This window comes from Echiichthys vipera (genome assembly GCF_963691815.1).
Source record: "Echiichthys vipera genome assembly, chromosome: 7".
In the NCBI taxonomy this organism is placed as follows: domain Eukaryota; kingdom Metazoa; phylum Chordata; class Actinopteri; order Perciformes; family Trachinidae; genus Echiichthys; species Echiichthys vipera.
In genome coordinates this window covers 21,703,215-21,729,840 of record NC_139832.1, presented here as the reverse complement: position 1 = coordinate 21,729,840, position 26,626 = coordinate 21,703,215, and the positions used below count along the sequence as shown (strand labels likewise).

Genomic DNA, 26,626 nt, shown 5'->3' with positions numbered 1-26,626 from the left:
ATACTTTATGTGTTTGTGTCATATTTACTAAACCTTTAAAGCCCATGAACGAACCGAACCATGGATGAAACCAGATATGATTTGTTTTATTTATATCAGAGATAGAGTGCCGTGGGTCAAACGAGATGACACTTTCCCTGCGAGACTTCACTGAACGCGAGATTTCTCTGGTATCCAAGGAAACGACTGCAGCGTACGGTGTCTTCTCGCAGTGAGGAACAGGCGGTGTGCTCTGCGTTTCTCTTCTGGTGATGTTTGTGTTCACAGAGAGCATTTTTCACCATGGACCTGCCGGAGACTATCAGAAAACGTTTAGATGACTTTTCTCGGAATGTGTTGTTTGACCAGAGTCGGACCCAACCCTCCACAAAAGAGAACGACACGTTTTTGCCACACGGTAAATTCATGCAGCCGCACAGCTAACTTCAGCTACCGTTACAAAACATTGGTGTTAGCGTAGATGGCTAACTAGCTGAACTACTGTAGCGGGCTCATTTTACAGCAGCTGTTGCTTACAGGGGGTTGGGTTGTGTTGTTTTCTTTTCAGACAAGCGGGTTCTGTCTAGTCTCCACCTCCAGATGTCTCTGTACTTTAACATGTGGTTCTTCCCCTTGTGGTGGATCAGTGAAACTGTAATGCTGCACCTCAAGGTGAGTGGTGCGGTCTTATGTGATTTTTTTTTTTAACAATGCAGTCTTGACCAGGGCACCCTTGTAAAAGAGATAATATTCCTGATAAAAGTAAAAACATACAGAGAGAAAGTGGGATAGGAGGAGAGTAAACAGAGCATCTCCAATAGAGTGTGGTGATAAAGCTGGTCTAATGTTAAGTACTGGTATAATTATACTTAATAAGTAATGGAATTCACAAATTAAGATCGATCTGGCTCTCAACACAACTTTCTCATTACCAGACTACATGACCATTGTTGCTGATCCCATGGTGAAAGTCAAATAAAAGTTCACGGTGCTGGGATGGACGGGAATTTCCACTTCTGTCTGAACTAAGACATTTTCATTTTGAAATATGTATGACTTTGAGAGTGACCTTTAAATGCAAAACTTTGTACTTGCCCGGAGAAAATAACCAATTTAAAAAAAATAGTTAATAAAAGCTGATATTTACAATCACAAGCATTAAGTTATTAAGTAAGTTGGTGTTAAATAAAGTAAGCAGCAAAGAGAACAAATGATCCTGAAAGGCCGTTACATGTGATAAATTATTGTTGATGACAGTTGGTCAGGTATTTTTTTTTAAAGCCATTTGTTTAGATTCTCAGGATTAAACCTGGAAACAAGTCAGATTATTTCATGGTTTCATCAAAGCCCATTTAAATGAATCCCATTTAATTTCAGTTCATTTAACTGCATTGTTGTCATTTCTCCCAGTATCCTGCCTTGCCAGACTATTACAAGTTCATACTTGTCACTGTCCTCATCCTGATGACTCTGATCGAGGCCATTAGACTCTTTCTCGGTTATGCTGGGAACCTGCAAGAAAAGGTGGCGCATTACTCACACAAACATAAAGATCCAGTTGAAGTAGAATGTGTCACACACATCAAAAAAGTGTAAGGCAGAGGTGGTGATTTACGTGATGTTTATGTTTGTGGAAGGTCCCAGAGTTGGCTGGTTTTTGGCTGCTGAGCATCCTGCTGCAGTTTCCACTCATCCTGTTTCAGCTCTTTAATGAAGCCATTCTTATACAACCCCTGGAGAGGGCTGTTCACATAGTTCTTGCCATATTCATACTCACGCAGGTTTGATAACATTCCCTTTAAAATATGACCTTTGCAATCTGGATATACATAAATATGCAATGTTTTACATGTTTTGTAACTGTCACTGATTTAAATCTGTTTTCTTTCCTGAATGATCCAGGCCCTCTCTGGTTTTGTGGCACTGCGGGACATGGTCACACACACAGGGGGCCAATTTCATCTCCAACAGTTTGACTAAATTCTGACAATGCTGCCCAACCTTGACACACCAGTGGACATCCTTCCTTCACACCTTCCAGACTGACAACAAAAATAAATGTTTAAATTTTGTAATACATATAGTACATAGTGTACTTTCCTCCCCAGGACTAGGTATTAAAGAGAAAAATGTGTGAACATATTTATTTTTATATTTTATTCCCATTGTATTCCATGGAATTGTATTCTTGTTTTTGTAACATTGGAATAAAAAAAACAAACAAACAATTATATAACACAAGCCTGTGTATCATTTATTAGCAGCTAATGTTACATATTATAGACACTGTGTCGGTGTACCCTGAGAATCCAAGCATAAGAGTTTGTCATCAGTAAAACTTGTCCCTATCAACACTGCAAAAAACAGATCGGCAGATTATTAACATGATGCAAAACAAATGTTTTTACAGAGTTAATTTCACTTACCAAAATTTAAAAGGGACAAGTAATTAAACATCGTACAAATATTGCTATTTGAATGTTATTTATAAGACTCTTACTAGAGGGTTTCCTTTCTATCCGTACAACACAAGTTCTGCATCATATTTGTGAATGAGGTCATAATGAGGTAACATCATATCCGTTGTTTAACACATCTGTTGACATTTTAGCAAAAATATTGTCCCCTACAGTGAGGCAGACTGTGATGATCTTGTGACCACTGCTGTTCTTCTTTGGCTTTCTCTTCCAGAGTGATTGTGCCTGATGTCTTTAGCCTGAAGCCTGCTGAGGGTGTCACTCTGTGGATGTGGAAGTTCCATCTTCACGAGGCCTGAAGGCTTTAACACTGGGGATAAAACGCCCAGGTGGCCTTTGTCCTCCAGTGTCTCTTTGCATAGTCTAAGAAAATTGGAAAAGGATAGGGAGCACAGAAAACATTTGAAAGACCATTAACATGCAGCAAAATGCATGACGCTTGTCTTATAATTGCTGCACAAATCAGGACTCATTTCCCAATCTTTGAACTGCAATAGCAACCTGGGCATTTAACAAAGAGTGGTGGCAGATAAAGAAAGTGCTCAAGGGGATTAATAGTGAACTAACCGTTTTTCTCTCAGGTCTGCGCTCCTCAGAACAGGCACAAATAAATTGCTTTGTGATTCGGTTTCTCTTTGAGGGCTGTCAGGGGTGAGATCCCTCTGGTCCTGCTCTCCAAGGGGTCTACATCTCAACGGTGACAAACCCACTGATTACGTGACAAGGTGAGAGAATAAAGAGGTGAGGTTAGCTAACAGCGATAAAAGGAAAAAACTTTTTTCTCTTGCAACTTTATCCACAAAAGATCATTTATATTCCATATATCAGTATAATATGTGTAGATATGAAACCTGATGAATTTTCTTTCTGTTCCCTTTTCTGCTGTTTGGTCTCGGTTATGTCTGTGTGTGAGACGGAGGAATCTTCAGGCACAAAGTAACGTTCTGAGTCCTGTAAAGTGAACTTGGTGGTGATACTTGACAGCAAGCGCTTGGTTGGAACAATGTCTGGGACCATATTGAAGTACATGGGCGAGGGAGACCTGACAAAGAAGAGACGTAAGACTTACTGAATCTGAACGTACCTCAACATGTAGTCATCTACTGTATTAAGATAAGGCTTACCTGTGGGGCGCTGTAAGGGCAGGTGGCAGCCCTAAGAAAGGCAAATTTTACTATAAGTTTCAATTTGATTTTAAAAATGAAATAAATTCTGCATTAAACTACTGCGCATGCACACAAACCTCTGTAGACTTTTTGGGAGACAAAGTACCGTTGGGGGCCACGATGCTGTTGCTGGGTGGAATGTATAAAATTGGGAGAAGGTGGACGAATTGCACTCAGGTGCAGCAGCTGAGAGGAGTATCTCCACTGTCTTGTGTCCATCTCCAAGTCGCCTGTGAAATTAAGTCAAGCATACTGTTCACTTCTACACAAGACCTTTCCTAATGCATTGCTGGTTCAAAACACTTCAGGACACTTTCAATGTATTAGACAATGAAATAGTTAAACAGTGCTTCATGAGTCACTAATAAAATCTCCTTCATTTTTGCAAGTCAACAGGTAACACGAATAACCGTAACCAGCGTATTACGGTTCTTAACTGATGGAAGAGGTGATTGAGACACTAAGGATGTGAGAAATAAACATTACCTGTGTGAGGTGACACAGCTGTGTATGTGCTTAGATGTGGACATGCTTTGACCCTTAGATGTGGGTATGCAGCTTTCATGTTTCCGTTGTCCTAAAACATAGGAAACAGACCAGAATCCAAGTCAAAATGACAGATGGTGTTATATCTATAAAACTTGAAGTGGGTAGTGAGTGAGTGAGTGAGTGAGTGAATAAATGTATGTTATGACTGAACAATAATGATCTATCTTGTAAGAGAATTCAATCTTGATCATCTTTACCTTGATTGGCTCGCAGCCCTGCCACAGAGTCACCTGACTGACCTCCCCAGGGGGAGCGGTGGGAGGAGCGATCACAGTTTTCCTTATCAGATCTTTTACCTTTACAAGGAAAGAAATATTATAAAGTACAGCTCAGGAAATCTTCTCACTTCCCTGTCCGGCTGGCTCTGTCTCCTAAATGTATTCTCTCTGTACATCATACCTGCCATTTCTTCCTGTGTCTTCCAACAGGCCTCTCTTGGATGCTCTCTTTAACCGTGTCCTCATGGGGCAGGTTGGACTCCTGCAAAGACAGTTCACTAATCAGTCTTGTTTAAAGTCTGTAACAGTAAACCAGGCAATGGTGTGCACTAATTAGTGGGTCAATTAGTCTCTTACAATATTTTGTATATGTATGCTGCTCTGCAGGACCTTTGGCTGTGTGTTATTCTTTACTCGAAGCCTGTTCCTTTCTTTACAACTCCTCAAGCGTTTCTTTTTCTTCTTCACTGGAGTTTGCTGTTGAGGAGAGCAGGAGCGGAAGAGAAAGTATGATTTAAAACAGATTTTCACAAAGCGATCATAATGTGATATTAACCTGATATGTAAAAACGGAGTAGATTTATGTCAGTGTACTTCTGGATGGACAGTTTGTGGCTGGTTCAGTAAATGAACTGGGAGTCCGTCGGAATCTGAACTGTTTGACCCACTGGTGCTGTGAAAGCAAACAAGAAATATTCACATTCAAGGTGAATGACGCACATTTTATAAATATTTCCCAGGTCTGGTTTGCATGTGTATTTAAGATGATAATAATAAACTACTTTATATCACCTGGTTTCCAGGTCAGACACAGAGAAGTTACTGTCAGTGCCCAAATCTCTGCCCAGCCTCTCTCTGACCTCCTTTCTCAACAACGCTGCCAGCTCTGTCAGACAGTAAGTGGTCTGAAATAAAAAGCACAGAGAAAAAATAAAAATCAGTACCTAGGTATATTTTGGTGCATAATATAAGTGTAATAAATGAATATATAATATAAGCTGTGTGGTCTCTCACCTTGGTTGGATCTGGGTCACAATAATCAAGCAGAGTGTCGCAAAAGTAGAAGCCAAGGGACTTCAGGTCTCGAGTAGTAAAATGTGTTCCTCTCCTGTCACCTAACATTTAAATACATGATATATCTCCATACGAGATAAGATAAGAGACATGCGGCATATAAACACACAAACACACGTTTGGAAAGTCTAAACTCACCCAGAGTGGAGCCTCCAAAGGTGGCCTCCATAGTGTAGCTGTTTTTTACCCCTAGTCTCCACATGGCAATACGTCCTGTTCCCTCTTTGCTCTTCTGCACCCGAAACTTACAACTTTTAAAGGAGAACTAATAAAGAGATTGATTTAGATGTTGCAGATGAAAAGTTGAGTATTCACAAATGAATACAAAGAAAGAGACGCTGCCTCTGAAACATGGTGAATATGTGTGTAACAGATGACTGTTGAATATACATGGTATCATGATGTAAATAGAAGCCTTATGTTACTCAGACTAAATATAGGTTTGAAAAAGGTGACTTTACCTTGTCACTGGCATTCTTGCTCAGCATTAGTGGAAAGACTCTCTCATGAAGCTTTAGCGAAGCATCGCCGCGGTTGTTGCAACCGTACATGAAGACATTGTTTTTACGGTTGTGGCCATGAAAGTCGCAGTAAAGAGCCACATCCGTCTCAGCCATCAGTCTGGGGGAAATATATCATAACAGGACAAGAATAGATTTTGGTTTGTCAAAATCCCAAATAAAAAGTTAGAGAAATAGATGCAAATACAGCATGAGACCTGGTTTTGTTTTTTCAAGACACAATCAAAGTTCCACAAAGCTTACATCAGCAGAGGTTTATATGCAATAACTGTATCAAAGACCTCGGTTCAATCAGAATGCAGGAAAAAAATACTGTATGTAGAAAATGAGTGAACTGACTTTGTACCAAGTGATGGTATCATAATAATCTTATTGGCATCTATCTATCCAGCCATTTTCTAACCTGTTTATACTTCTATACCCCTGGATCTAGTATTAAGGAAATGTACCTTTATGTACAGATACAGTCCAGGAAAAGTGCATGCAGTGAAGTAATTCCACAGCTGGACTGCTTTCTGCCATAAAGTCTAACTATAAAGACTTATAGTGAGTTTTATTTTTGTTTGTTAATTTTGTTCTCAAATTTTCACTCCGCTCCCCAACAACACAAACTGGTCACTCACTCACAAAAAGTGGAAGAATTGATGAATTTGTGTTCTATGTGTGTTTAAACTTAATAAATAAAATAACCATTGCAACATCTGACCTTCACAGTTTTAACAATTTACTAATTTCTACAATATGTACATGTAGTTTACATGTTTTTTCATGCATGTGTGCTGTCATACCTCTCCACCATGTTTTGGGTGTGCCACACAGAGGGGAAGGAATCCCTGAGCAATGTCTTGTAGTTTCTGTTGAGGTCCCTGCCTGCCAGAGAGCAGCGGTAATTGCCCACTACCACACCATCTGGGTTCAGCATTGGCACCACCTGCAGCACAAATCCAAATGAGAAAAAAACTGTGTTCAATAGCAGTTAACAGCATTACAACATATCATAAATCACAACACAACCTCATCATTCTACTTATTCACCATTAACTTTATAAATTACTATTCACACATATCCAAAATGACTATAACTAAAATAATGATCATGATGATAAGATGGATGTGAGACTATGAGCTTGATGTCCCTCACCTTAAACACAAAAGTGTCTCTGAGTAGCTGAGCATCTTCTGAGTCCCCGAGTAGAAAGTCGAGCAACCCCTCCATCATCCAGGATCCGTTGGTTTCTCCAGGGTGCACTCTGGCCGTCAGCACCACAGCCTTCTTGGTCCTACCCTCCGCCCCGCTGCCCCCCCGTGACGTTATTGTCATTACATACACGGCGTTCCCGGCAAGGCTTTGGCACAGCACCCGCAGTGTACAGTATGAAGCAACTGCTGGGTTGGAAGAAATGCGCCTAAGGTAGCGCTGCAGGTGGGAATATGTGTAGGGGTAGCAGTGGGCCAGGTAGCAGGTGTCTGAGTCATGAGGGAACTGGAGAGTCCAGGTGAGCGAGTACAGGGTGATTGTGTTGCTGTTGTTGTCCTTTGTATTCTAAAAAGAGACAGAGATTCTGTTTCTTTAATTATTACTCATTTAACGTTGGACCACATTAGTTTCTACATGTTTTAATTCACTTACTATAGATCTCATACTTCCTTTATTGCCAAAAAATCCCAAAGCACACCATACGTTTTGATTTATTCAGGTTCATTGCACTTGACTTGAGTACAAAAATGAACAATGTTTACTTCTGAAAGCCGCCTTAACGCAATTTGTGGAATGTCAGGATGAAAGGAAGCTGCCAAAGTAAAAGTTGTATTCCAGTTTATATGACACAGGGACGGTTGCTCCTTTGCTGTTCCTCCCTTCCAATTCAATTTTAAGTTTGAGTCTAAATATTTCATGGTCTGTTCATTTACAACACAGCACAGAGGATAAAGTCCACACAAGAAAAGCAAAGCATATATTATTTTACTATTATATTGATTAAGGATACTTTTGGACTGCAACACTTTTTACTACTAGTGAGGGCCATTTGATTCATTTTTACCCCTTATTCCCTTGCTTAGGGCTAGAAGGACTCACCCACCGGACTTCCTCTACCTGCACTACCTTGCACATATTTTTCCTTAGACAAAGATGATTTAATAAGAAGACTACCTTTTTAAAACAAGCTTAAAATCTATTTTATTCTATACTCACATAAACTGAAAATGACAGCTGCTGGAAAAGTAGAAAATGGGCTAGTAAACAACAGTTTACAGACATAAACCTCTCACAATAATAATGGTAACTGGTTGGTAATTTAAACTCATGTCAGAAAGTTCACCTACCTGACTGCAGTTACGGTAGTATCTGATATTGAAGCCTGTGCGTTGCCATCCAACACCTTTCTCATCGGCGGCCCTCTCAGAGTAGAGGAGTGGTCTCATACCGTAAGAATAAAGGCTGCTAATCTTCATCAAGTTGATGATAGTGAAGCGGTACGTCACGCCAGCCTTCATGTTCCTGACCCTGAAGTAAAACCACTGCGTGTGCTTTCTGGTATACATGTCTGTGCGCAGGGTGAGCTCATAGTCATATACACCCCTGAACAGAGAGTGAGAGAGAGACAGAGAGAGAAAGAGAGAGAGAGAGAAACTTAACCTAGAACCACAGAACCAACAGGGATGAAAATACAGAGTAATGGTCGCAAAAATCAGTAGATTAGGCTGCAGAGACTCACACTTGCACGGCCTTCTGAAGGTTCCCACTCTCAAAGCGGGACTCAAACTCAAGGGAGAAGTCTGCCTGATTGTCATAAGAAGTGGCGCTCTTGATGGGCCCTCTGCTTCCTCCAACACGGGAGCAGGTGAAATAGGGACGCTTAATGGCTTAAAAGAGTGAGAACAGCATAATATGAATATTAAAAGCTAAATATGTTAATGCTTTCAATAAACATGGACTTGCATTGACTTTTAGAGAGAGGTGGCAGAGTGCATTGTGTTTATCTAGAAAATGATTAATTGTTAGGATAACACAGCTGACGGAATACACTTAAGCTACCTAATGGGACAATTCCCATGATATTGTATATTAAACATAAAGTAAGACTTTTATATTGTTATACAACACTTAAATTGTGATAATAATATGAAATCCACATCTTGAAGCATTAAGGAGTTAAGTTAGGTTTGTCCTCACTAGTATACTTTTCTGTTTGCAGTAAGATGCCCTTAAATTCAAACAGATCATCTACTTTCCAAGGGATAGTATTCGGGGTCCTATCATTATCTTATGTCTTATGCTAAGAAGAATTTGTCAACAACACTTTATTGCGCCATGTAACCATGTGGTACAAAATGCCTTTTTGTGTCATAAGTTACCATTGTCAATGCAGTATACCACTTTCCCCCTCTCCTCTCCTGCTGGCATGGGCATCCTCTCATGTCCTGTGGGCTGGTAGAAAGGCTCCGGCTCCGGGGGGTCCCACTCTGTCACATGTCAACAGTAACAGCAAACGGGCATGCAAAGTGTTACACTGCACTTTAATTTATTTATAGGTTGTTGCTTCTTTACTTAAGACCAGATATGTTTTCCCAGAAGAACAACTTCGACTCCCTGCTCTCCTGAGCTGATTGGCACCTTTGATAAAACTTTGTGTGTATCAGTAACATGCCTAGTAACAAAATGGTTTCAATACAATTTTAAATTACCTATGTGATGGAAGATGTCACTGATGATCTCACACTCTATGGGCCATCGGGGGCGGGACATAGAGGGGAAGTTTACCAGGTCCAGCGGTGCCCTGAGACTCAAAATAGGTCGGCCACCATCAAAGTCTATGAGCAGCTGCCTGGTCCGCAGAGTCTGACTTAGGTTTATGGATACTGAGCAGAGACATGAATCACACCTTCAATAACTGGTCTTTCATGGTGCTGTTTTTCCAGTGGTACACTATTGATGTATACATTTTTCAACAGTTCTGCTCCCTTAACTCACCTAGACCAAACAAGCTTGTTCATTAAGAAGGGATTATGCTGCACTTGATTGCTTTAATTATCTCAATCACAAAAGAGCTTGTTTAATATATAATGATCTAGCGTTAGGATGGAGAAGCCATTCAAGAGTTGACCACATCTCCAAGCCCAAGCCTGCACACGATAGTCAGTAGTTGGAGTCACACTCCACATCAAAAGAGACCGTAGCGTCAAATGAGGTTGTTGAACAGTACACTGCACGCTATACATGCAGGATATGTGTAAACAGCTTACACTGCTTCCTCTCTGCTAATTCCTCCTCGTCTCCCTCTGTGTTGGAGTCATTGGTGTCGGATTTGTCCAACTGGTGGGTATTCCACCAATTCCTGATAGCAGAGACAGCCATGGTTGATGTTTTCTGTGCCTGATTGGAAAGAAATGTAAGCCATCAATGCTGTATCCTAATCACCAAACTGAGTCAGGGGTAATGGCTTGATTCCTGCATGGCTTGTCATCAGGCTATTGCAAATATGAATTTATAGTATTATGAACCAATATAGATTTTTAAAATGAATTTCATTGTCATTTTTCTCACAGAATATGAGCTATAACACATTTGTGTCATTTCACAAACCCAGGTAATAGAACAGAAAGCTTGACAGACATGCCTATCTTATGGTTTAAAATACAGTACATACAGTAGGTGGATACATTTAAAAAGTAAAATAGACCTATCACTAACTATTGATGGACTGATACCTTTTTAAGATTGGTCAATACTGTAATGACATGCATCGGTGGCTCAAGTTCTATCATTAAACATGTCTGATAGCATGGGGGGAAAAGTCGGTGTATAACTTGTACACACCAGCGCGTACCAGGACGTATGAAATAACGTGGGTATACTGGCAGAAAAACGCACATGTCAAGTGCTGAGTTCCTCACTAGCATCATGCCAGTCTTCCTATGCCGTTCAGTACACCTTATAACGTGAACTAATGCGAGTGTAACTGTTTACAGTTTACTGACTTACTTGACTCACTCGAACACAGCAGGTCCGTCCTGGTATTTCTGGATGCATTTAGCAGGATAACATTCAATCCAGATGCATCACCTTTAGCGCACGGTCATCCTTACCGACATCAGTGGCGTTGTCCTGTTGCTAACATTGTCTTGATTTCCTAAATGGAAGAACGACTACCGCGCTACTCTCAATTTACCTTAAAACCATTTTGTCTTTAAAAAGTCTACCAACGCCTGACAGCCACCTACCTCGCTAAAACGTCTATTTATTGTATTAAAGATTAGCGCAAAAGGCAAACTTGGTGGCTACTATTACTAAGACCAGACAGACAGACGTGCGGAAGAATCTTTCACCAACACTTAGTACGCGGTTACCAAGCAACCAGTCGACCCAACAACAACGCGGTTGCCATGACGATATATTTTGCAGCAGCTACAACGTGAAGTAAATTTACGTTTTCTGTCGTGAAAATGTGGCGCAGACTATTAATTACTATGATAAAACTGTGGTCCAAGAGTGTTAAACTAATTACCTAAACAGCATGTCATGAAGCTAGAAAAATTAAAAAGGTACAGAAAATAAATATATACCAAGGCCTTGGAAAAAAAAACAGTTTAATAACTTTTTACAAAATGTACAGGTTCAGTGACATCCCCCTCCCCTTCCAAAACATGGCTTATCCCGATTATACATTATATGTACAGTTGTAAAAATGCTCAATAAAATAGATAATCCCTCCAAACAAACGGTGGTGGTCATCTAAGTGGGGTCTGTACAAAATGGAGTTGAAGTATTTCGGTTGAACTCAGTAATGAATTCAAGACTTTTGGCACATGTACAATAGTGGATACAAAAACAAGAAAAGGACATTCAAACCGCTCTGGTGAATGGTCTCTTAATGTGTCCATCATGATTGAGTTAAATAGCAAATAAAGTCCATATATCATTAAACGAAACTTCAGCCTGGGTATGATGACCTTATATTAATGGTTGGAGTTGATTTAGAAAAAAAAAAAAAAGAAAAAAGAAAAAAAGACAACCCAGGTTGGATGTTATGTGCTATTCGCCATCTTCCGTTTCTTCAGTCGATCCCGCCAGTTATCGGGAAGTGCCTCAAAGTTGGCATTCTTTGAAGCTTTTCCTCTGTAGGAACAATGAAAAAATATCAGAAGAAGCAGAGAGAACTCAATGGAACAGTGCATCTACATCCTGGCATCATCATCAGTTAACTGTTAAAAATGTTGGCCAAACGTACGTCAAAAGCTGCTGATGCCTCCAGTCCTCGATATTCTTTTTGTTAAGCTGATCTCTGTCCTCATCACTGGAACTGCTCTTCTCTTCTTCGTCCAACTCCTTCTGGATTGTCTGCCACTTCTTCACCAGAGAAGGCATTTTGATCTTACTCTTCTTTGACTATAAAAATGGAGAACTGTTACAATGCAGGTTCTTATGTATGTCCTATTTAACCATTTAATTACAAGGATGACTTGACTGTGTAGACGTTGACACTTAATGTGAAATGTTAACTCCAATACTAACCTTATCCTTTTTCACTTTCTTGGCCTTGTCTGTTGGCAGAGTTTTGGCTGCGGGAGGTTCGAGGGGTGGCTGGGATGGTGGCAGTGGTGGTTGAGGAGGTGGGGCTGGGACAGGTGGGGCAGGAGGTTCACAAGGGACCAGAGGAGCAGGGACAGCTGGCACGCCCCAGTAGGCAGTTGCTGACATTATAGGAGCTGCAGACAAAGAAAACCTTAGTTGAGTAAACACTTTAAAGTATTGCAATTACTTGTTTAAAGGTGGTACAAAATTGCAGAGGTGTTACATTGGTGTGCCTTTACTCAGTATAAACATAAATCCTGTCTTGTCCCTTCTTTATATGACTAGGAGCATGTGCACCTTCCACATTAAGAGTGAGTGTTGCATTATTTCAGAGTATGTGTAATAATGCTGTTTACACAGATGGGTATTTTCTCCCTAAAATCATATATATATCTAATAGGGTTGGGCGATCGGATGAATATATCGGCTATCTGAGATAGTTGAGTAAATCACTGCTTGTAGTTTTTTTGGCCATTGTTCAAATTTTATGTAGCTAATTTAATGAATAACAAGCCGCCCATTGACTGCTGATCATCAGACAGAAGAGAAAAACTGCGTTTAGAGCTGGCATATTTTTACGTTACTCTTTGAATAAAGGATTTATTTCCACCAATCCAGGGTCGTTGATTGTTTGAATAGTAGAAAGACTAGTTAAGGCGGTTTTTGGGGAGTTTTATTTTGGTTCTGTCCAGTTTGAATGTTTTTTACGATAATCCGCGAGGCATGTTAAAACAATCTTGGCACCCGAACATATCTCCCAGCTAACGGAGGCAGTAACCGTCTCCGCACAAACACTCGGGCTATCATTGGTAATCGCCGGTTTTCTGGGCTGAAGGCGACCAGTTGAAAAGTTTCGCCCAACCCTAATATATAATGCAAGTGCGGATGTTGTGTAGTGATGTCTGTTTACCTGCACTAAGAGCAGTCTGCGTGTAGAGAATGGGACTGCTGCCTATAGTAATGGCTTTACTCAGCTGACTGGCTTTACGTTTCTGACCCTTCCCAAAGGGGCCCGACAACTCCACAATCTGTTGAGTGACCAGAAAAAAATAATAGTAGTTAAAGCGAATGTCCTCTTTTATTTTGAATATACACATGTAGCATTTTGAGGAACACTAACCAAAACTTGATTACTCCCATACCTTCATGCTAGCAGTGCCTGGAGGTAAAGGGGGCCTCCCACTGCCGTCTTCCTCTGTTCCAGGAGCTGGAGGCTCCCCGTCATTATCATCATCCATTTCCATCTCCACCTCCATGATCTCTCCATCGCTGTCAGGAGGGGGAGGGGGTGGAGGTGGTGAGTCTGGGGGAAGAGGTGGAGGTGGGGGGTTGTTTGAAGGTGGAGGTGGGCTGTCAGGAAGAGGAGGTTGAGATGGGGACCAGTGGGATAATGGAGGCGCTGGCGGAGCGGCGGAGGTAAAGGTAGATATTCCTGTTTTTTGTAAAAAAAAAAAAAAAAAAGGTCATGACATGGGATTTTAGTGAGGATAGCATTTTTGCCACATAGTACTACCTATACATAGTACACTTGAAAAGCAATGTCCACTGAACACCATGCATATATTTAAAAGGAAACAACTTACAGGAATCTATCACTATTTGTTTGACTGAAGTCACTAAAGAAAACCCTGAACAGGGAGGTCTAAGGAGCAGCAACTGTCGTAATAGACTGACCTGTGACTCCACCGGCAGATGCAGATGATATTTTGATGTCCCCTTGAATAGAAACCTGCGTCACTTGGCTGCCTTTCAGGTCCTCCTCCCTGTCCTCCTCTTTTGGGAAATCCCACTGGGAGGCACTGGTCCGGTCGTTCACATAGAAATACCGCCTGTGCTCTCTAAAGAGTGGGACAACAGAGATAAAAGGCAAGAGTCAACGACTGGCCTAGCAACTGGCTGAGTGGCATGATACCCTGGGACAGTGGTGCAAGGGAGTGGACATAATGGCCACAGTAGGGGGCAGGAGTGTTGGTATGGACAGAGACTTAAGCCATCCAAAAGAAGGGCCCGATTAGAATTGTCATGGATGTGGATAGGGAACCCACCTTGCTCTCAAAAACAAAGAAAGCAAAACAAATCATCTTTAGGTCCTGAAAGTAGCATTCAGCAGCTTACACCATGGTTGTCACATTTGTTCCGTTTTAGACAACCATTCACTCCCAGACACAGGAAGACGCCAGGGAGGAGGCACCATCATAATCATAAACATTCATAGGTCGGAAAATATCAAGCACACAGTCAACTTGTTTTACATCAGAAAGAAGAAAAATAAAAAAACAGGAAGACATATGAAATAGAGTAGGTCTGACCTGCTGGATTCCCGTCATTGCTCCATCTTCACCTTTTATTTGATGCGTGACACTCCTCGACTCCACGGCATCACTCTGTCTGCATTGCATTCTGGGGGGTTGTAGTCCTGTAAAGTGCAAAGCTCTCCCACGCAACCAACCTTCCTACCATACGCCCCTCCCTCTCCCAAATTTTCCAAATACTGGACCCATAATCAGTCTACAAATGCCCTCACAACAAAGGGCTTAAGAGTCTGTGTTAAGGGGACAGGGAGTTTTCTCTGTGGCAGGTATATTTAACAGGAAGCAGGCTGGCCCAGAGTGGATGCTCCCTTATCAGTAGAGTGCCAGGATTGCATCACAGAAACCTGAAGAGTCTGTTTCTGGCAAGTACTTAGATCCTCTCAGACTGGTTAAGCTTCTCCTCAAGTCATGAAACAAAGTCTGCAACCTCGGGACTGAGAAGGCTGTAGTCACACCGTAAGATTTTTGGGGGACGAGGGAGTTTAGAGATGTGAAAGGTAAGGAGCGCGTACCTGTCCCAGTGGCAGGACCAGCCTTTAGGGGCGGCGTTAAGTTCGTAAAATTTTATGTGTTCGGCAGCTTCCTGAAGTCTGCGGCGAAGATAGACCCCATTCAGTGCGCCCTCCCTCCAGTCCGCAATCCGAGTCTGGGGGGGGAGATAAAGATACAGATTACAAAGACAGAAGAGCCACAAGATAAATGAGTAACATGGAAGAGTAATTACAGGAAGTTTCCAGAATGACACCCAGTGATGAATTATTATGAGCGTTTTAAATATTAAGTACTACCACATGGCGGAGTGCAAAATGATATGAAACAAAATTGAGCATTAAATATTTTAGAAGTCGCACTGGAATACCTACAACTGGAGACTAGGTTATTACTTCGAAACCTGAACCGTTATCCTCTCACCTCAGTTTGTAGCAGGAGAAACTGAAAGTTTGAGATTGCCTTTTTGCTTATCCCCAGGAACTCCATCTTGCTGGTTAAGGTGTTTGCCAGTTCTCCAATCTGAAACTACAATGAATCAACATTAAAAGCATGGCTGAAAAGAGAGCGTCAGAATTAATATGCCTGTGAATGTTCTCATTTGTCCAGGTTATTGTCTCCAAAGCTATTTCAGTCAAAAGTCCAGTTGCTTTTGACTGAAACTGCTTTGGAGATAATTAATATGGTAAGTAATTGTAACATTGCCGTTACCTTGAGCTCAGGCGTTTCTACTTTGGGCTCAGGCGTTTCCACCTCTTCTTTAGCCAGAGGTTTTGTAACCATTTTCTCCTCAGAATTTTCCGATTCCTTGTCTTCTCCTTCTGCAACACTCTCAAGGACTTTAACAAGTGCTACGAGACACAAAAGATCCATTTAAATATGCAGAGATTCTATTTGAATCATTTAACAAGCAGGATATTTATGCATTTCACCCATGGATGCCATCCTCCAATAGCACATGTAATTATTTGGACTCACCAGTCTCTGTGTTGTCCGGTAGGTCTGAGCCTCTGCTGTTAGAGTCGGGGCTGGGAGCAGAGGGGAAGGCAGTCTTCCAACGATTTTTCTTAAGTGGAAGGCCACGAGAACCAGAGGCTTCCTGGCTTGTCTCAGAGCAAGGGCTGGAGCCTCCTGCACTCACATCACCCTCCTCCAGTGCCCGGAGCTCAGCCTAAGAGCCAGACAACAGGTTAGAGCTAGGTAACACTGAAAATATTATATATTTTGAATTACTACTGCCCACTAAAATCCCTTAAAAGGTCATTCCCACCAGTAACCAAAGCTGCACACTGAAAAAGAGCTCCGTAATAACAACCCACTTTTTTCCTCTCCAGGGCTATTTCCAGCTCCATTGTGTCTTCCTCTGTCTCCTCCTCATTATCAGAGTTGTCTCCCGACAGCTTCTTGGCACCAAGATCTTTCAGGACAGCAGGGACTGGGTCAGGGTCCGGCAGAGGAATAGAGGGGGATCCTGCAGGTCGAACACCTTCCCCATCAGAATCCAAACTGTTCTCAGTCTCATCCAAGCCTTTAAGCAGTCTTTTTCTCCATTTTTCTTCCGCTTCTTTTACTTCAGAAGGGATCAGAGGACCAAGCAGGGACGCAGCCACCCCACAGTGCTCCTCCTCTTCGCTTGCGAGGCCGACAACACTCTCAATTACCTCCTTTTTGACAAAACATGAGGGTGATGTATTAAAACTCTGAATAACAGTCCTTCAGCACCACAGAATCAAGTTAATTCACATTTGTGACTTATATGAAACTTGCCTTCACTTTGGTCTCTTTCACTGATGGCGGGGCTGCAGCAGGTGCTGCATTTTCCTTGTTGTGAAAAGCTGTGTGCACTGTGCCATTGCCGTTGACACTAGAGCTACAAAGAAAGACACAAAATACTCATACAAAGCTGAATTTCTGTACTGGAGGCAAATCCAAGAACAGTGAAAAGAACTGTACTTAAAATAATGTAGGTGCAGTGATTTTATCTGGCTTCAAAGATGAAAATATTTTTCACAAGGTTGAATAACTATCTCTCTGTCAGTTTCTCCTACCTGTTGGCATTCTGCCCCAGGCTTTGCACCTGATCAGCTAGATAGTGTGGCAACTCCCAGGACACCTCATTGCTCAGGGTGTTCCAGTAGTAGTAACAGCCAGAGTTCTCATCCCAAACCTCCTGCCAGTCTCCCATCTCTACTCCCACTGCAAAAAAGCATACACAAGATGTCTCAAAACATGGTGCACACAAGTTCTCTGTTCGCACTAACAAACAAGCTTCTCAATTTTGGCTAAATCCTGAATGATTCAGCAACCAAATTAAATATAAATTTTGTTTTGTTAGATTATGAAGACAGCTGTTATTAATATGAAATTGCTTTGCTCAAGTATTAACAAAAATATAAATATAAACACAGCACAGACAGTTACCTCCAGCAAGTGAACACTCAGTATTGTACTCAAACGCTGTGCTTTCTTGGTTCTGTTCTGCACTGCCGGCGGCCTGCTGAGCATTAACCTCAGGTCTGGGTGGGGTTGTATTTGGAGCAGAAGGATGAGATGCTGCATCATCTGGACTTGGTGATTTAGTGGTGATTGCATCAATTTCCTGTGGAGGCAAAATGGCAATATGAATTTATAATATATTGACAAAACTATGCTTTCAGCACTTAACCCACCTCTTGACCACAGACGTAGCGTCAGCATCACACGCTCGTGGGCCAATAGTGTTTATATCGGCTGCAACTTTTCCGCAAATTTCAAAACCTCATGCAGCAGGATATACAGCAGGACGCAGGACATACAGTGACTGTCAGTGAAGTTGTGAGTACATGTACAGTGTAGGTTGAACTGCGCCCACGATTAAACACTGCAGCTCAGTGTTCCCGTGTATTGCCTCCCAGCTGATGGGCAAAAGTGAAGGGACAGTTAGTAGGATTAAACTGGAGCAGACTGTGCTGCACACACTGCTCCACCCAGGTTGAAAAATGTAAATAAATATATTTCAAGCAGCATATTTCTTTGGCATTTACACGTGAATTATTGAAAAAAAAAAAAAAAAAGGTTGCATTTACACCTGTGAGACACAGCTGAAATGGAAGCCTGACGGAGCTGAGGCAGACCGCTCAATAAATTTCAAATTAAAATGTATCTGTTGCATGAGATGTGCGAATGAGCAAGCTTCAGAGACGCCTGTGGATTTGACACTGGGTTAGAATAAACAACTTTTCCATACACTAGTCTACATATATGATGCAATTTATTAATGAAAAACCAGATTAGGAACCTGCGCAAAGTTGTTTCTAAATCCAAAAAAGCAAAATCTTCAGTTAACTTTGTATTTGCAACTCACAATCTTTCAATTCACAATTACATACTGTGCAACTTGACTATCTTGTATTCTTATGTTCCCTTAACAAGGCACTTTGTAGAATTTTATTGTTTGTTATGCTGCATTTTGGACTGATCTGGGTATAGCTGTTATGTACTATTTAATTTCAATCACACAGAACTGAACCAGAGACATGCATCTCTGAACAGGTCTGAGCCAGGTAAATACCAGTTGGTTCATTGTGCACCTCGATTACATACAAGACATCTGGGTTAGCACATTGTTTCTTGTTGTGTTGAACTGTACATATGAAAATGTTACACAGCCTCAGATGTACCATCAACAAGTATACGTTGTATCAACTTACTCATCTAATAAGAAAACATAAGCCCCTTTCACACATGCAGTCCTTCCCTGAAATGTGCAGGGATCTTTCCTGCATGGAGTCATGTGTGAATTGGAGCAGGGCAAGATATGCAAGGAAATCTGTGCCGTCAATTTCCCACCTCCAGACCTTGTAACATTAAAGGGATAATGCTGATGCAGCTGTGTTGTGAATGAAAGCAGGAACATTGCAGTCTTAAACACTGGTTGTCTGTCTCTTCGTCCATCTATTCGGACACTGCTATAGCAAGCGTGAAAACGCACTGGGCAGAAATGTTCCTGAATATGGTTGCATGAAGGAATAGTGAAAATCACTAAGCCTAAAATGGATATCCCAGTAATTAAACAGGTAGAGGCTTTACGCTCAACATAAACACTGGTTCAGTAACAAAAACAGAGCATTAAGATAGGCAGACAATTATACTCACAGCCATGAAGTTGGCCAATGTACTGTCGATGTCAGCTGATTTTGCAATCGGATGCTGAAAGTCTCCAGCATCCTCATCATCGCTATCTTCATAGGCGCCAAGCAAGGACAAACCCTCTACAGTTGGAGACAAAACAACTGCGTTTAATCAAATGGTTTTCCATTGCCAGAGAAACAAGCTACACAAATACACACACAGTTACTCTACCTGTGGCTTTTACTGCAGCAGTCTTCTTGTTCGCAAGTCTTTCTCTCAGGAATCTTAGTCCATCGCCCTCCTGTTCATCTGCAAAAAAAAATGTCAGCCAAGAGATTTGCCTTTAGCTTCAACAGTTGAAAGAAAGATGAAAGAAAATCCTTTATTAGTCCCAGAAAGGTAAATTAAATGTTTCACACACACAGGCCCGAAATACATACATGCACAAACAGGTGCGAGAGGGCGGCCCCACGAGGAAACGCTAATTACCCCAGCAGTTTAAGGTTCAGGTGCCTTGCTCAAGGGCACAACGGCAGTGCCCAAAGGGGACTTAAACCGGCGACCGTTCGGGTCTGGTATGAACTGACCTTCTGCCGCCCCACATACAGCAAGCTGGAAGCCTAATTGGGCATGCTCACAAAAACTACTAGCGTTAGCTTGTTGTTTAGCTAGCTAGCCGATAGCTTCTGGTCGATACACTAAAAACGAAGATAACGGTTCGTTTCATGAGTCCGCAAAAAGCCATCGTTTGGCTATTTCTTGGTGATGATGTATCTCTACACCAGATATTCGGCAGATACATTTCGTTAAATTAATCGATGTATTTAACAGACAGGCCCATTCTTCACACCTCGACCATTTAGCATTCAGCTAGCCTGTCGCCAACAAGCCACTGAGACAACATTAAACAAAATACCATCGGATCCCGACGGTGCTTCGTCCCTCTCTCCGGCATTCCCAACGCGGAGCCCGGGAGGTGAAAGCTGAAGGATCGTTCTCCGACCGACCGCTCCTCCTGTGAGGCGACTTTTCTTACCCATCGTTGTGTGTCAGTCTGGAGGCCTGCAGCTCCCTTCTTCCCTGGCGTCGTTGCTGCGGCTGTGCGCTGCTGCTGAGAGCTCAGGGCTAAAGAAAGAAGGCTGGGACAAAAACTGGAGCTGCGCTGTTGTTAAGGTTACAGCATATGACGCCAGGAATAAAGCGATGTTTCTGCTCAGGTGCTCTTTGGGTGCGCTTTTAGTGCGCTTGGGCCATTTCTTTCTTTCTTTCTTTTTAATTGTTTACACCGTTATTAGTAACAAAAATAAAGAAAAGTAAAGTGAAAAAAATAGTGATATACAAATAAAGTATGAACTCGGTCACAACTCTTAAACAGAATATCTGTTGTAATTGCTCTTTGATACTCTGAGCTTCTCTCCTCTCTATCTGTATCATTCATGTCTCATCAGTGCATGTTACTAATTCAACTTCTTCCCCGGAGTTGTTTGTGCTTTGTTGTCTCCAGGTCTCTGCTGATCGTGGTGGTGCCTGCTGCCGTGGTCCTGCATGACGCTCCCTGCTGCTATTATAATCTAACACCTGTTTATACTATTCTGCTGTTTTAACTGCCATAACATAAGTCATATTCACATTACTATGGATATTATTATAGTTACTGGAAGTATGTCTAGCTCTGTCTTTGTGTCTGTCTTTGTCTCTCTCTGTCCATCTGTCCGTCTTTTCTCTCTTTCTCTCTCCTTTTCTTCCTCCCCAACCGGTGCAGACAGATGTCCGTCCTCCACAGAGCTGGGTCTGTCTGACGTTCCAGCCTGTTATAGGGAAGGTTTTCGTTGCCACCGTACTCTACGGGGGAATTGTTGGTCTATGTAAATCATAAATAAGTTATAGATTGTGGTCTTTACCTAGTCTGTAAAGTTTCCTGATAACTTTTGTTATGATTTGGCACTATAAATAAAATTGAATTGAATTGAATTGAATTGAATAGATAACGTACCAGCGGTTGAGTCTCTCGACAAGAGCAGACCAGATGTTAATCCGTCATAACCCAAAACTCAGATTTTTTGGGGTGTCCCAGCCTCCTTCCATTAAACCTTGTTCGAGCTGGCACAAAAGAAGCAAGAAGGTATATACTGAAATCATCCCCAACTTAATTAAAAATTAAATTAGTATATTAAAGGAAAGCACAAAAATGTATGATATATTTGGAAAAACTTACCCACTGTTTCAATCAACTGAAATCGAATTGCATTTCCCCTTGTATCTAAAATGATCTTTTTTTCCTCCTTCCTACTTATATTTTTATTCTGCTCAGAATGTAGTACTAAAAGCAATTCCTTTGTCATCTATTCTTAATCCTGTCCAAACTGTCTATCAATGCTGTTATGCCATTTATGCAATGTATGAATATAAATAGTGCCATATCTATTTTGTTCATTTTCCATAAAGTTTTTTTTTTCAGAAAAAGAATACACTTCCGGTTCACATGATTATGTTTTGTGTGTAGCAGCAGCTGCGTGAATGCTATCTTACGTCAAGTTGCTAACGAGCTTAAGAAACCCTCCAAGCAAGCTCCTTCAGTGATATTTTGATATTGTCGAGTAACGTTAACGTACCTAACGTTACCTTGTGGACCAAACTAATAGCAACCACCATAACGAGCCTAAACTTGGACCAGAGCTAAGTGAGTTTAGGACAGACTAGTAATGGGAGGGTGAAAATAGGCAGTTACACAGTTTCGGAGGGGAGCCGCCCCCGATGCATGAATATAAGGACCCACCACAGAGGCAGCAGTCAAAGGGGCTCGACGGAGGAGCAACTGCTCAAACTAGACCCAGCAGGTCCGGAATAGACACGATGGGGGCAACCATGGGGCCGGTTCTACACTGGCTCCAGGATGTGGCAGCTGTGACTCTCCTCAAAGCCCAGCGGACTTTATTCCAGGCTGCCATCCTATTCTGTGTCCTGGTTCTGCTGCTTTGGGTGTCCATCTTTCTCTATGGCAGCTTCTATTACTCCTACATGCCCACTGTGAGCTTCTCCACCCCTGTGCACTTCTACTACGCCTCTGATTGCGATGCCTCAGAGTCAGCACTGTGTTCATTCCCCAAGGCCAACATCTCCTTCATGAAGAACGAGAAGGACCAAGTGATGGCCAACGGGCAGCCTTATCGGGTGTCTTTGGAGTTAGAGATGCCGGAGTCTCCGGTGAATGAACGCCTGGGTATGTTCATGGTCAAGATGACTTGTTACACCAAGGGTGGGAAGACTGTCTCGTCAGTGGGCCGGTCCACGATGCTGCATTTCCGCTCCAGCCTTCTGCAGACCCTGACTACTTTGCTGTTCTCTCCTTTCCTTCTGACGGGGATGGCTGAGCAGAAGCAGCTCATAGAAGTTGAACTCTTCTCCGACTACAAGACAAATGCCTATCAACCCTCAGTCGGTGCTGTCATCGAGATCCAGTCCAAACGAGTGCAGATCTACTCCTCCCAACTCCGCATCCATGCTTACTTCACTGGTATACGATACGTTCTGTACAACTTCCCCCTGACATCTGCGGTGATCGGCGTGGCCACCAACTTCGCCTTCCTCAGCGCCATTGTGCTGTTCAGCTACCTGCAGTTCATATGGGGAGGGATCTGGCCTCCAGACCAAGTGAGAGTCAGGGTGATGATGGGAGACAACACTCGAATCCAGCAGAGGAGAGAGGAGGCTCGGAAGCGCATGGAGAGGGAAAACTCGCAGAAGGATCTCGGTGCTCCTCAAGGGATTGGATCTGTTACGGAGGCCTCTGATTTCCAGGCAAGCGACACGGTGGAGGAGCCACCGTCAAAGAAGCCCTCAGAAATCCCAGACGCCTCTGGGGCGGTTGTGCCAGATAACAAGGAGGAAGAGTCTCATGACTCCAAGGGGCCAGAGGAGAAAGAAGACTCAGACATGTTGGATGAATGCAAGCTGCCTCACCAGAGCGAGACATCACTCCGCCAGAGACCTGGGCCATGGATGAGCCTGTGACGCTCTGCGCTGCTCACAGTAAAAGCACCTACCATCTGCTCAATGTCCCATTACTCTTAAGCAGATTGACCATGATGTGGCAGATATTAATTAAATGTAGCAAACTAACCGTTGGCCGAAATACAGATGCATGAGAAAATGATACCTGTCTTGGTTTAGCTAACAAACTACTGCTTATTGTCTTGTGTTGAGAACAATTTACCTCATAACTTTGACCTGTTCTCAGTTTCTTTCTGCGTATTGTCTACAGTCATATGTTTGGCCATCTTTGTTGTGATGATGCCCATAACAGGAGATGCCACATTCCAGCTCAGGCTTGTCCAACAGTGTCCTCTTGAGGAATTTACCATTACGGTCAGGTGTTAGACAACATTTTAACACACCCTTTTAAAAGTCAGTTGAACCTGCCCATGTTTTACTGCTTCGACACCTGTAAGGTGGCATCTTCTCACATCGCGGCAAGCCTACAATCGCTGTATGCGCACCTCCTGACCTTTTTCACAGCGGACATTTTGACTTGTCATAGTAGGAAAAGTGCAGGTGTTACTTATAACAACAATGGCTCTGTTATAGTCAAGTGTCCCAGTGAGAGTAACAGGCAGCCACCGTACACAATGCCATGGATCTAAAATCAAATTCAGCCATTATTGATTTCATTATTTACATGTGCTCTTGCTTCAGTGACAAGTCAATATGTCTGCTGTGAAAAAGGTTGGTTTTTGCAATTCTTGGAATGTTTCACAGTCTTTTTTTTCTCCTTAAGGATACACACAAACAAGCCTCATGTTACTTGTCCACAGAGGCTCTCTCATGCAATTAGATTTGGAAAATGTGCCCAAAAGAGTGTCTTGGCTTTTACTAACTTTCTAAGAAAACATGTGCAATGGGCCCAGCTTGAGGGACATAAGAAATATGTTGCATGTATTATTAATTTTGTTAACGTTCTGTCCCAGTTAAACGGGTGATTTTACAGCTGGGGGATATTAAGTTGAAGCTTCAATGCGTTTACGAAGTTGGCGTTGGCATTCCATCACCATCATTCCTTTGTACTGAGTATCTGTTACAGTGCAGTTTAAACACCGCACCACAATTTAATTTTGGGAAATGGTATTTATTGTGTTTTCATTAGAACGAAGCACCAATATATTTTAGATGGATCTTTTAAGTAATATACATCTGTTAACTATACTTGTTTGTATTTAACATTAACAAGCAGTATAAGAAGTTAAGTTACTGTTTTAAAACAATGATTGTAGGAGCTTATGGGTGATGCACCAATTGTTGGAATATGGCTCCACCTCCCTGTATTTAACCTGCTTCTCAGGGGAGCTTAGGGTTTAAGAAAGTGTATGGAAGCGTTTGTGCAAGTTGTCTTTATGTAGGATTCTGTACCAAAGATTCTGTTAAACATGATGCTCTTATGATCTGACTTTATTGAAAATATCTGTGCAAATGCTCCTGAAGTTATGAGTTTGTGCTATTTATGTGTTATACAAATTAAATAAACATACTGTACGGCGATGCACTTCTCTTTCTTTACTGTTCCTCGTATGGGTTTAGATGACATCTCTGTCAAATAATACGACAAATCTAACTATCCAAATAATGAATCCACAGAAAAATGTCCTCATTTTTGTTCTTCAAAGTAGGGCTAGCAGAAGATGACCACGACTGAGTTAGGACTTTTTTCTATACTTTGAGATCTGGAACCCAAATCTGAGAACTTTTATTTAAAAATGTTTGGCTTAAACATTAAAAGGATAAATGTATTTCTGTCAATATGCACACATTTCATATTTGTCATGTTGGAAAAACATTTTTCTACTCTCATATTTCATAATGATAAAATATAGGTTATGTGTAAAATCTGACAGGATTTTAAAAACAAATGGTTATCCAGTATAAAGGAATGTACATTATTACACCCTATTGTTGTATTCAATTATACCTTACAGTTGAAATTTAAGAACATATTAGAAATATTTATTTAACACCATACGTAAGCTACACTTTTAGCTACACCAAGTCATTGCTGTTTTAAACATACTTTTTTGTAAGTTTTTATATTGTTCTGATAAAATCCTAAATAAAACTCATTGGTTAAAACCAAGATTTTTTTTTTTTGACAAATCTTGTCAGAAATGATAAAAGACTCGTAAGAATCAATCAGGGCTGATATGTAATGTACATAGATAAGAGCAGAGCCAGTGCACATTTAGCAATCATAGCGTCCTTTGCTGCAGACAGCTGACTGTTACACCAATAATGGCATTAGGATTGACATGTACAGTAGTGTAAAATGCTCAGCAAGTGAAGTTTCTGGAATTTCAGTGTACTAGGGGCAGAATCAAGGCATTTATCATTGATGCACTGTACAGCATATGAATGATGGAACAGAATGATGTCTTTATATGTTCATACGTAGAAGCACTCGGGTTACACAGTTCAGTTCAGTGTCTTCATGCTGTGTGAAATAATCACATTTCCAGTAAAAGTGCTTCATACTGCCCATTTTAATCGCTTTTCTTACGGTTTGTTAAAAAGGATTCATAATGCTTAAAGTGATACATTGTGAAATGACATTTAATCTTGTTTACGGAACATTTTCCTGGTACAACGAGGAATTGGAAAGCTGCATTTACGATCTGGTTCAAATCCGACCCTTACGGCGATGATATTAAGGCCCATTAGCAGCCTTTATTCAAAGCCACAGTCCCATCTATCAGATGAATTATGCATTGATCTAGATAAGGAGTGCACTAATTGACTTAAACTATCCATCACTTGTATTAAAAACCTCACTGTATTTAGCCTCAGCAGGTACAGATATTATCTCACACTCTGCTGGAGAAGAAAATGTGTGTAATGACTCCTTTTCTTTATCTCGATCCATGATACTGACCAATTGCATACTTAATTTAACCGAAAAGTGTCCTGCAAACACACCTATGATATTTATCAAGTATCAAATACATGCTTGTCATTACTACTTTGATTCCACAGATATCCTAAAATTCTGTAAAATTCTTGTATGATAAGATATGATAAAGTTCAAAATGTTCTGACTAACAGAAATATGATGGTGGTTGAAATTATTAGCAGTTCACAATGTCCCTGCAGCTAATCATTATATAATGGTACAGATT

General features: G+C 41.5%; 4 protein-coding genes across 5 annotated transcripts; 2 read left to right on the top strand and 2 right to left on the bottom strand.

The window, feature by feature from the left end:
- The first annotated feature begins 279 nt into the window (after window positions 1–279).
- tmem17 (transmembrane protein 17) lies at window positions 280–2,073 on the top strand. The gene is made up of 5 exons (XM_083916892.1): window positions 280–397; window positions 548–651; window positions 1,390–1,503; window positions 1,617–1,760; window positions 1,882–2,073. Exons 1-5 carry the CDS (start codon window positions 283–285, stop codon window positions 1,957–1,959), a joined length of 555 nt encoding a protein of 184 aa, XP_083773018.1. The 5' UTR covers window positions 280–282; the 3' UTR covers window positions 1,960–2,073.
- Window positions 2,074–2,605: 532 nt separating this feature from the next.
- agbl2 (AGBL carboxypeptidase 2) lies at window positions 2,606–10,347 on the bottom strand (the record flags this gene model as incomplete). The annotated part of the gene is made up of 20 exons (XM_083916927.1): window positions 10,230–10,347; window positions 9,672–9,845; window positions 9,342–9,449; window positions 8,702–8,849; window positions 8,310–8,565; window positions 7,126–7,527; window positions 6,773–6,915; window positions 5,925–6,084; window positions 5,602–5,728; window positions 5,404–5,504; window positions 5,182–5,294; window positions 4,984–5,062; window positions 4,780–4,854; window positions 4,571–4,651; window positions 4,369–4,467; window positions 4,109–4,199; window positions 3,729–3,852; window positions 3,308–3,498; window positions 3,024–3,165; window positions 2,606–2,819 (listed from the first exon to the last, which is right to left on the bottom strand). The coding sequence occupies exons 1-20, from the start codon at window positions 10,339–10,341 to the stop codon at window positions 2,606–2,608; spliced, it is 2,940 nt and encodes a 979-aa protein (XP_083773053.1). The 5' UTR covers window positions 10,342–10,347.
- A 1,206-nt stretch (window positions 10,348–11,553) lies between these two features.
- Window positions 11,554–20,572, bottom strand: fnbp4 (formin binding protein 4). 2 transcript variants are annotated; one of them, XM_083916876.1, is made up of 17 exons: window positions 20,506–20,572; window positions 19,701–19,778; window positions 19,494–19,609; window positions 17,781–17,958; window positions 17,408–17,555; window positions 17,127–17,229; window positions 16,679–17,023; window positions 16,338–16,530; window positions 16,071–16,210; window positions 15,783–15,887; window positions 15,383–15,516; window positions 14,233–14,396; window positions 13,701–13,990; window positions 13,469–13,586; window positions 12,499–12,692; window positions 12,215–12,372; window positions 11,554–12,102 (listed from the first exon to the last, which is right to left on the bottom strand). In XM_083916876.1, exons 1-17 carry the CDS (start codon window positions 20,507–20,509, stop codon window positions 12,012–12,014), a joined length of 2,559 nt encoding a protein of 852 aa, XP_083773002.1. In that variant the 5' UTR covers window positions 20,510–20,572; the 3' UTR covers window positions 11,554–12,011. The 2 variants fall into 2 exon arrangements, with proteins under 2 accessions (XP_083773002.1, XP_083773001.1); XM_083916875.1 differs by having other exon boundaries at window positions 20,386–20,555.
- A 1,411-nt stretch (window positions 20,573–21,983) lies between these two features.
- On the top strand, window positions 21,984–24,955 carry LOC310949422 (seipin-like). The gene has a single exon (XM_083916885.1). The coding sequence runs from the start codon at window positions 22,224–22,226 to the stop codon at window positions 23,478–23,480; it is 1,257 nt and encodes a 418-aa protein (XP_083773011.1). The 5' UTR covers window positions 21,984–22,223; the 3' UTR covers window positions 23,481–24,955.
- Window positions 24,956–26,626: the final 1,671 nt, after the last annotated feature.